Source organism: Prionailurus viverrinus, chromosome B1, assembly GCF_022837055.1.
Source record: "Prionailurus viverrinus isolate Anna chromosome B1, UM_Priviv_1.0, whole genome shotgun sequence".
NCBI classification, from domain to species: Eukaryota; Metazoa; Chordata; class Mammalia; order Carnivora; family Felidae; genus Prionailurus; species Prionailurus viverrinus.
Genome location: NC_062564.1, coordinates 134,006,797 through 134,018,119, shown reverse-complemented (window position 1 = coordinate 134,018,119; position 11,323 = coordinate 134,006,797). Strand labels below are relative to the sequence as shown.

Below are 11,323 nucleotides of genomic sequence, written 5' to 3'. Positions count from 1 at the left end.
ACAAGGCCACCCGCAATTATAGGGAAGTCTATGAAAGTAAAAGGCACATCTCTCTCATCCTGAGATTGTCCAGTCATCTCTAGACCAATTAAAAAAAAAAGAGGGAAAGAAAAAGGAAAACAAAACAAAACAAAACAAAAAACAACTGGAGTGGTCAGATTGGCTCTAAAGTGTACCGGGAATTTCTATCTACTTTTGGGAAGGATGTGATGGCCAGTGCAGATTAAGACTATCCCAGTATTTTCAGGCTCAGCTTTTTAATTTCAGGAAACTTTAGACTGTTTCGATATTGGGTCAGTCCAGGCTAGGTTTTTTTGTTTTTTTGTTTTTTTAGGTAGAATACTTGAGCAACTAGGATTTAGGATTTCATTCTACCTTAAAATAATTCCTAGCTGAAACAGCTTCAATTCCCATTGGAGATTTTCATTGGCTAATTATGGAATATTGTCTGAATACCAAGGGGAGCTTGAGTAAAAGGAAGCAGAGGGGGCTTAGGGTGATGGTTCAACTATCCAGGAATTCCACTGAGGTTGTAGGATAATGAGTCAGCAAACTTGGGCTCAAATCCTCAGCTTGACCTCTGAGTAGCAGTGTGATTTCAGGTAAGTTTGGTGAATGCCTTTGGGTTACCTCATCTATGAAATGGGAATAATGATGTCTACCACCCAGAATTCTTCAAGGGAGTAAGTCTATTGCCCAGCCTGGGAGAGGAGGCTCTTAATAATTGCTCCCCTCCCCCACAGTAAAATCCTCATTAGCTATTTACTTGCTAGCCAAGTTGATGTTGACAACCTACTAAGGGTCAATTTTAACCCTTTTCCTTGGCTTGATTCCTTAGTCTTTCTAATCCTTATTTCCATTAAAAAGAATAGATTTCTGGCATGAGAATGGTAGCTTGGGGACAGGGACAGGGAAGAGTTCTTCTGAAGGCAAGAATGGGAATATTCTCAAAGGGAATAGGAGAGGCTAGTGAGTCCTAGTTGTCCCATGGCAGGGCTCCAGGGTGATAGCAAGGGCTCAGGAAGACTTTATGGTGTGTCCAGGGAGTGTTAGTTCCTTACCAACAGTCAGGATTTCTGTACCCCACAAAAGAGAGCCGTCTGTTATCAAGGTCCTATATTAGGACCACAGAGGACCATGATAGTTGACAGAGAAGTCTTTCCTGTTTACCCCAAGGCAATGTAAGCCTCTTTGATTTTGGTGTGACTCTCAGAAGTGGCCCTATTGGTGGTTGAGATGAGTTTTCCCACTAAACTGTTAGGACGTGGGTTCAGAGTTAGAATTCATTCATTCAAATAACGGTTAAAAGCTTTCAGACTTAGAGTCAAAGCAGTAATTGCCTGATGTTAGTGAATCAGAACAAGCTTTTTTTTAACAGCAACAACAAAAAAACAAAAAAAAAAAAAAGAAAAGGAGGGGGGAGGTAGAGAACAAAAACCTAGAACTCCTACAGCATTCATTAACCTTTCAACGGAGTTAGGGCGTCAGCCTCTAAGGTTCTGAGTTACTGCTTGTTACAGGAATTTCAGCAATGCCTTCGACGCCTACTACACGGAATTGCTGGAAGATTAAATGGCCAAGTGTGCCTAGCATATGGTTAACATTCATGAAAAGGACTGATTACCATTCTGTCAGTGTACTATCCAAGAAGTAGTACTTATTTCTCTTAATGGTTAATGCCAGAATCCTTCCAAGTGTTAATTTCAGACAAGTGTGTTAAGAGGTAAACATGTTTTGGGGTGCCTGGGTGGCTCAGTCGGTTGAGGGTCCGACTTCAGCTCAGGTCATGATCTCGCAGTCCGTGAGTTCGGGCCCCACGTCGGGCTCTGTGCTGACAGCTCAGAGCCTAGAGCCTGCTTCGAATTCTGGGTCTCCCTCTGTCTCTGCCCCTCCCCCACCCATGCTCTGGCTCTCTCTCTCTGTCAAAAATAAATAAATACTAACAACAAATTTAAAAAAAGAGGTAAACATGTTTATTGTGAAAAGAGGAAAGTCATCAGTAATCTTGGGGCCTCAGTCACCTTACTGAAGTTTCACTGTGTTTCCTCCTCACCTACTTCATTATTCTTGGCAAGCTGGAGCAGGTATAACTTAATCAAAATAATAAACACTACATGTATTTCAAAATGAGTCCCAAGCTGACTGGAAGAGACTCTCCAACCTTCTAATGTCACTCTCACCTAACAGGACAGGGTTTAGGTAAATCTATAAATTCTGTGGTTATTCACAGGTACTCCAGTAGAGTGCTACCAGAGCATGGCTAATGTTGGAGAAGAATCTAAGTTATGTTATTTAAATGTGACAATGTTTTTGAAGGAGGCATTTTTGACTCAGATATGTATTTACATCAACTGAATGTAGAATGTAGTCTGACAGCAATTGTATTTGGATTCTCTGTATTAGAAGGTAGTTGATGGGCAGGGAGAACATTATTGCAGGAATACCTGCTGTGAAACATTTTCATATATTATAGAATCTACAGTATAACCTTCCTTAAGCTGATTATCTTATGATCCTTATCATCTGCAGTGGCACTGATGACATAACTTAATTGTTCAATAAGCCAACTGTTTAGGAAAGTACCAGACACATATTAAATAAATATAAGTTTTGGGGAGCCTTGGGGACTCAGTCAGTTAGGTGTCTGACTTTTGATTTTGGCTCAAGTCATGATCTCATGGTTCGTGAGTTCGAGCCTCGCGTCGGACTTTGTGCTGGCGATGCAGAGCCTGCTTCGGATTCTCTCTCTCCCTCTCTGCCCCTCCCCTGCTCTCTTTCTCTCTCTCAAAATAAATAAACTTTTTTTAAAAGTTAAAAAAGTAAAAATAAGTAAGTATGTTTCTGTTTAGAAACAGAATCAAGATCTTTTACCATGAAATTTCTGTACCTAAATGTGACTCATTTACCTACATTTCACCAGGGTCAGTGATTCTGAGTTATATGTTTTCTAAGTATGAACCTTCTGATGGAAGGATCAAAGTTCTTTACTTTGTGTATATTAACACAGTCTTGGAAATATTTTTCTTCAATAGAAATCCAACAAACCTGAATATTTTTTCAATTCATATTCTCATCTCACTGAGCCTCACTTGCATCCAAGAAATTTCCAGATATTAAAAAAACAAAAAAAGACCTTTGATTATATAATGCATTTTCCTTTAATTTGAAGGATAAATCAAGCTTTCTTTTCAAGACAAAAAGACAGAGACAAAAGTTTAAGTTTGATTTGTTTATTGTTGCCACTATGGGTACACTCTCTTAATTCTCTGCCTCAAATCCCAATGGTGCTTCCATACCTGCAAGATGTGTCCATCTCTAGTTTCCTTGAGCTGAAATGTTTGGCTTTGAAATGAAACAGTGTGGTAATGTGCAGGATGAAATGTTTGAGCAGTATTTCTTACATCACATGAAACTCACTGTGAAATGCCATTAGATACAGTTCTTCATTAAATTTAGAGAGCCTGAAGTTTCTGTTTTTATGGAGAATAGAAAAGGAAACACGTGAATTATATAAAACTTAAGTGAAATTAGAAATACCACTATATCTTACATATTTATAATACAAATTTTGCAAAGCCTTCACAAGCCACAAACTCTTAGAAATTATTATAAAATTATTTTTGTTCCTTTTCTCCATTTTCTGTGAGGTCAATTCCTAAGATATTCCCCTCTTTGTATTATACGAAATTAGCTTTCAGCTAGAGGAGAGGTGGTAATAAATGTGCACTGCCAGGGCCTCAAAAGAGGATACTGAAGAAAAAAAGATAATTAGGAAAAGCAGAAGTCTAAACGTTAAAATTCTGGTGAGTATTAGATGAAACCCACTGAGACCTGCTAAATCAGTTTTATTTATCTATGGCTAACGTATGAAGAAGAATTTAAGTTATGTTACTTAAATATAATGATGTTTTGGAAAGCAGGCATTTTTAAGGTATATATTTACATCAACTAAATGTAGAATGCAGCCCATGTAGAACTTATTGTCCTTTAGTTTTATATCCAACAACTGCATCAAACCTAATATCGATCTTTCGTTTTAAATATGCCAGGAAACGCTCAGGAAGGATCCTAAAAAAAAGATACATGAAAATAATTATGAAATTAATATTAAATGCACTTGTAAAATATATTCTTTTAAAATACTTATGTCTATCATGTATCATCTTTTTTTTTTGCATGAGAGAAATAACTTTTTAATATATGTTCTATGATCAGGCAGCTATATGCAATGTAGAAATCATACTGGAATACAGTCAGGGAGCCCTGTGATAAAATGAGAGTAAAGTGGAACAGGCACATAAAAGACAGAAACTATTGTGTTGGGCTTCCTCTCTCTCTCTCTCTCTTTTTTCTTTCTCTTCTTCATTTACGAATAAGGAAATTTTTTGGATATTTCTTAAAAAACCAGAGTTTAGCCCCATTGCCCTAGTCCCCACCTAATAATGAACATACTTTTTTTTTTTTTTTTTTTTTGTAGGCTTCATGCCCAATGTGGGGCTTATACTTATGACTCTGAGATCAAGAGTCATATGCTCTACTGACTGAGCCAGCCAGGCACCCCAATAATGAATATTTCTAAAGTCCCCCATTATAATGCTGTTTTCTCATCCACAGCTGGTTATGGAAATACCTTTAGGGTGGAGGCTTCCAAGCCTTGGATAAATATGTGCAAACAAGCCTTGTCTGAAAACTGAAGATATGATTTGTCTCTTACTTCTCTGGACTATTTTCTAGTGAATGTACGTGCTGCTGTGACAGCTAATTTAACAATTAGAAGGAAAGCAGTACCATATTAATAGCAACTTCTTGTCATCAGCAGTTTCATAATCAGTAGAGATAATATACATCTATAATCTGCCAGTATGGGTGTATCCTTCATCATGTATCATCTTAAACAAGATTAAGAACTTTAACTCTGAGTCACTACTATATGTTCTTTTCAATTAAATCCATTTTGGTTTCAAAAGGGAAAGGAAGGAGGTTTAACCACCTTTTAGGGTAGGAGTCACTTGAAATATTTAGTTTTTGAAATAAATATGCTCCTGTATTTTTCAGAAGATCCGGAGAAGAGGTGTGTAGAACTGAAGAGCTGAGATGTTAAAGACTTTTGAAACAAGAAACATCACACTGGGAAGGAAGTGAGAATAGGAACTACTTTTACACTTGTAATCCAAAATATTGCTCAAATGCTCCACTAAGAGACTAAAGAAACAGAACTGCTAAATGAAAATGCAGAGAATGAACTTGGTTTTGAGCATAATGCTGAACAAATTATTTAACTTTTGAGTTTAAACTCCTCACATGAAAATGGAAACAACACCTACTCCACGCTGTTCTTGTGAAAAATCAATGTGTTAATATAAAATACTTTAAATATTCTATTTTGTGCATGATGGATACATGGTAGGTCCAAATTTTTCTTCCCACCCTATATAGGCATACCTCGGAGATATTGCAGATCTTGTTCCAAAATACAGCAATAAAGCGAATATCACAATAAAGCGAGTCAAATGAATTTTTTGGTTTTCTAGTGTATATAAAAATGACGTTTACACTATACTGTGGTCTATTAAGGTGCAATAGCATTATGTCTAAAACAATTTTATACACCTTAATTAAAAAATACTTTATTGCTAAAAAGCACTAACCATCATCTGAGCTTTCAGCAAGTTGAAATCACTGATCACAGATCACTGTAACAAATATAATCTTGAAAAAGTCTGAAATATTGCGAGTGACACAGAGACATGAAGTCAGAAAATGGTGTTGCAAAAATGATGCTGGTAGACTTGCCTGTTGTAGGATTATCACAAACCTTCAATTTGTTAGAAATACATCTGAGAGTACAGTAAAAGGCAATAGAATGAGGTATGCCTGTATTTAAGAATATTGAGGAACTTGTCACAATCCAATGAGTCTGAGGGGATCTAAACAGAATATATGAAACAGTGTAACTATAGTTGACCCTTGAACAACACACATGTATCTTTTGACTCCCCCAAAACTTAACTACTAATAGTCTACTGTTGACTGGAAGCCTTCCTGATAACATAAACAGTCATTTAGCACATGCTTTATATGTTATTTGTATTCTATACTATATTTTTATAATAAAGTAAATCAGGGTAAAGGAAATGTTATTAAGGAAATCATAGGAGAAAATACACTTATAATACTGTACTGTACTTATAAAAAAAATCCACCTATAAGTGGACCCCTAAAGTTCAAACCCATGTTGTTCAGGGTCAACTGTATATACAGACATCTGACCAGATGGCATTAAAATAAAGCTTGGCAATTGAGCACTCAACATTCACAGTCAGAGAAAAATCAGGGCAATGAAAATAATAGTGTTAATTATAATAATAACAGTTGTATATAACTTTTATTGAATACTCCAAATGCATCATTTTATTTATTCCTCACAGTCCTATAAAGCCTTACTGTCTCCATGTGACAGATGACAACACAGCTTCAAAGAAATTAAACAACTCATCTAATGGATAAAGAAATTGTGGTTTATATACACAATGGAGTACTACGTGGCAATGAGCAAGAATGAAATATGGCCTTTTGTGGCAATGTGGATGGAACTGGAGAGTGTGATGCTAAGTGAAATAAGCCATACAGAGAAAGACAGATACCATATGTTTTCACTCTTATGTGGATCCTGAGAAACTTAACAGAAACCCATGGGGGAGGGGAAGAAAAAAAAAAGAGGTTAGAGTGGGAGAGAGCCAAAGCATAAGAGACTCTTAAAAACTGAGAACAAACTGAGGGTTGATGGGGGGTGGAGTGGAGAGGAGGGGAGGTGATGGGTATTGAAGAGGGCATCTTTTGGGATGAGCACTGGGTGTTGTATGGAAACCAATTTGACAATAAATTTCATATATGAAAATAAATAAATAAATAAAAATAAACAACTCATCTGTGTTCGTGTGTGAGCAAGTCACAAACACAGCTTCATCTAACCCCAGAGCACAAACTTTGTGCCTCTATGCTAAAGGTCTAGGAAATAGAATTAATTTATTCAATCAACAAACATTTTGGTGCCCCCTATGTGTGCATCAACTCTCCAAAGTACAGGGGCTACATACAGTGATGAAAAACAGGCAAATTTCCTTCCCTCATAGACTTACATTCTAAAGGACTGTAATCACTGAGTGCTTACTTATGAAATGTAACAAGCAAAACGCTCAACACTTCACAGGTTTTAACTTAGTTACTCACCAAGGAGATCCTTGGTGATCTCCTTGAGTTTCATTATCTAAACCTCTAAGGTATGTTCAACCATAATTCCTTGTAGAAGGGGCTAAAAAGCCTGACATGTGTCGTGTATGCTTTTGATCTCTTGAAATGTTTTCAGTTCCTAGGTCAGTAATTCTCAAAGTATGATCTTTCAACCAACTGCCTGTGGCAGTTGCCTGTTAAAATACAGATGTCTGGGTCCCAACCAAAACATCCAATATTAAAGCCTCTAGGGATGACATCCAAGAATCTATATTTTTAAAATTATCTTCCTAAGTGATCCTGATGCCCCACCATGTTGCAGAAGCCTGACTGTAGGGACAAAGATCAAGAGGCTTCCTCCCTTCCTTCCTCTCTCTTCTCTCTTTCCTCCCTTCCTTCCTCCCCCCCTCTCTTCCTTTAACCTAAGCCATCTCTTCACCTTCCCCTCACTACCTGGATCAGCCTCACTGTCACACAGTGTTAACATATGAATAATGAGGCAATGTGTTATGAGGAAGGTGGTTAAACCAGTGGTTTCCAATGTTGGCTGTACATCAGAATTACTGGGGAAGTTGTATCTCTCAGAGACCAGACCACACTCCAGACCACACTCCAGACCAATGACATCAGTCTTGGGGAGTAGGTCTCAGGCGTTAGTATTTTGAAAACTCCTAAGCGAATTCCAATGTGACCAAAGCTGAGAGCTACTGCTCTAAAGCAGTACTTCTCAAATTTGAATATGTATTCAAATCAACTACATGGCAGATCTTACTAGAATGCAAATTCTAGTTCATGACACCAAGAGAGTCTGTATTTCTTTCTTTCTTTTCTTCCTTTTCTTTCTTTTCTTTCTTTCTTTCTTTCTTTTTTTCTTTTTCATTTTTTTTTGAGAGTCTGTATTTCTAACAAACTCCTAGGTGGTGCTGATGTTGCTGGTCCATGGAAGTAGCAAGGCTCAAGGATCTTTAAAGTTGTAAAAGATTATTTAACAATTTCTATGGTTCGGTATGATTTGTACAAAACAAGAGCTCAATGATTATCTGTTGTATATTTAAATGAATATTTAAAACCTAAATCTCTAATATGGTTGTCCTATGATTCTATTATGTAACAATGCTTAAAAAACTATCCTTCTTTGGGGTGCCTGGGTGGCTCAGTCAGTTCAATGTTGGACTCTGGCTCAGGTCATAATCTCAGGGCTAATGAGTTTGAGCCCCGCTGTTTGGCTCTGTGCTGACAGCTCAGAGCCTGGAGCCTGCTTCAGATTCTGTGTCTCCCTCTCTCTGCCCCTCCCCTGCTTGAGCTCTGTCTCTCTGTCTCTCTCTCTCAAAAATAAACATTAAAAAAAATGTTTTTTTAAAGAAACAAAAAAACACCTATTCTTCTTTATAGTCATTCATTTATGAGACAAGACTTCTAGAAATATACACACTTCTCTAAAAAAAAAAACAAACCAAACTTTAAAACTTGTGGAAATTATTCAGTTCATTTACCCAACTGCTGTATAAACTTTGCTTCAAGGATTAACAAATGTGGTTTTAAAAACTGAGGGACTGGGGTTCAGATAGCTCAGTTGATTAAGCATCTGGCTCTTGGTTTTGGCTCAGGTCATGATCTCACAGTTTCGTGAGCTGGAGCCCCACATCCAGCTCTGCACTGGCTGTGCAGAGCCTGCTTCAGATTCTCTCCCTCGCTCTCTGCCCCCTCCCCCGTTCCCACTCTCTTTAAAAAATAAACTTAAAAAAAAAACACACTGAGGGATTATTTAAGCCTATCATTTTTATTACTTTAATTCCATTTAATTGTACTTTATCAAATGTCTGATTTTAAATCTGAGTGAAAATATATAGCACATAAATCTTTGTTTATAATGCTGATAGACATAACTGTCACTTACCTTTCCAGTACTGTTAATAAGGATATAGAAGATGGAATAAAAATCATTTTCTGTTCAGTCAGGATCCCATCCATCAGCTTGTCTACCACTTCCTCAGGTTCCAGAATGGGTCCCAAACTGAAATCAGAAGCAGTCTTTAGCAACAAAACATTTCCTGAAACTTTAGCTTTAGTTTGGTGCTAAACAAATGATAAATTACCACAGGACTCATAACGTAAAGGACTTTGTAGCATCTGATCCATTATTAGTGCTCAAAAATAGCAGCTGCTTTAGCATTAATAGTAACAACCATTTATTTAGCGCTTATCATGTACTGCACATTGTGCTAAACACTCTTACAGAGGACATCTCACTGAAGTTTTACAACAGCCTGTGAAGGAGACACGACAGTCCCTATTTTGCAAATAAGAATTATAGAAGGAGCCAGGACTCAAAAATAAATCAGCTAGATTAAGACGGACAAATTCACTTCTAAATCTTTAGAAGTCTTGGGGAAAAAGTCAAATACCATTACACAAGTTTTATTACACACTAAGACTCTTAGTTAACAATTTCTAAAGTGTCAGAGAAAATTAAAATACAAAAGTGTGCTCAGCTCAAGGTCCTTGATCTCCATATGGAACCCTTATATTTACTAGCTCTTGATTTAATTTTCAGCTTTGTTACTTAGTTCCATGTTGGATCTTTACTGTCTAAACACCCTGGCATATGCACTATGTGGTCCCTAAAGAGTGGCCTTTGTTAGAACATGTGCACTTAGAATGGTGTTACACAAGGGGTGCCTGGGTCGCTCAGTCGGTTAAGTGTCTGACTCTTGGTTTCAGCTCAGGTTGTGATTTCGTGGTTTCGTGAGTTCGAGCCCTGTGTCAGGCTCTGCACTGACAGTGTGACGCCTGCTTGGGATTCTCTCTCTCCCTTTCTCTCTGCTCCTCCCCTGCATTTGCTTTCTCTGTCTGAAAATAAACAAATAAAAATTTAAAAAGGTGGGGGGGCTTCTGGGTGGCTCAGTCGATTGAGTGTCTGACTCTTGGTTTTGGCTCCGGTCCTGATCTCACGTTTGTGAGTTCAACGCCCACATCAGGCTCTGTGCTTGCAGTGTGGAGCCTACTTGGGATTCTCTTTCTATCTGTCTCTTTCTGCCCCTTCCCTGATTGTGCTCTCTCTCTCTCTCTCTCAAAATAAATAAATAAACTTAAAAAAAAAAGGATGGGTGTTACACAAGAATTGGTTGTCAGTTTTTTATTTATTTATTTTTCAACGTTTATTTATTTTTGGGACAGAGAGAGACAGAGCATGAACAGGCGAGGGGCAGAGAGAGAGGGAGACACAGAATCGGAAACAGGCTCCAGGCTCTGAGCCATCAGCCCAGAGCCCGACGCGGGGCTCGAACTCACGGACCGTGAGATCGTGACCTGGCTGAAGTCGGACGCTTAACTGACTGCGCCACCCAGGCGCCCCGGTTGTCAGTTTTTAACATTTTATTAATGACTTAGAAAAAAAGGTACATAATTGAATACACTCATGAAATTTGCCAACATCACCAAACTGACTAACATTTTGGGGAAGTAGACTTTAAACGTGTGTGACTAGTTAAGAGAAGTGAGACAAAAAGAATTGGATGGGATTCATTAGGAACAAATATAGAATAGTTCATTCAGATAGAAAACATACGCAGTAAAGTAAAATTGGGACAGTTGAGAAGTATAGTAGTATGCTTATAAGTGAGTGTGATCATTGACTACATGAAGGAGGGCAGAGTTTGAAATATATATATAGGATATCATCTTTCATTCTCAGCATAGGTCAGTCATTTATTAGAACACTGTGTTCACCCTGGACTCTGAAGAATTACATAAGAAAAATCTGGAGAGCAACAGGAGAGAAAATATAATAATAAAGGCGATAGCTTTTGGTCCAGAGGAGGCAGTGGAAGCTTGAAGAAGACTAAGCACTCCTTTAGCCTGTGGCAATAGGCAGGGTATTAGGGCAATAGGATGATGAATCTAGGAAGTGAAGGATGCTTGTGCCTTGAAGTATCCAGAAGGAAATTAACTTTCTAGCATATTGCTACCAGACTTCACTATTCCCAACCTCCATGAAAGCTCACAAACACCTGTGTAAACAGTACGGCATACCCCCTCATTCACACTGTGGTCTTGTGAGCCTATCAATCAAATGGTGTTGCACTGACTAAAC

General features: G+C 37.9%; 1 protein-coding gene across 1 annotated transcript in view; it reads right to left on the bottom strand.

Moving 5' to 3' along the window:
* Positions 1–3,214: 3,214 nt before the first annotated feature.
* The window catches only part of HSD17B11 (hydroxysteroid 17-beta dehydrogenase 11), a 34,049-nt gene continuing 25,940 nt past the window's right edge, over positions 3,215–11,323 (bottom strand). The window contains exons 6-7 of the mRNA XM_047856660.1: positions 9,128–9,244; positions 3,215–4,068 (exon numbers count right to left, since the gene is read on the bottom strand). Coding sequence (XP_047712616.1) covers positions 3,978–4,068; positions 9,128–9,244 — 208 coding nt within the window. The 3' untranslated portion in view covers positions 3,215–3,977. The remainder of the gene's footprint in view (positions 4,069–9,127; positions 9,245–11,323) is intronic.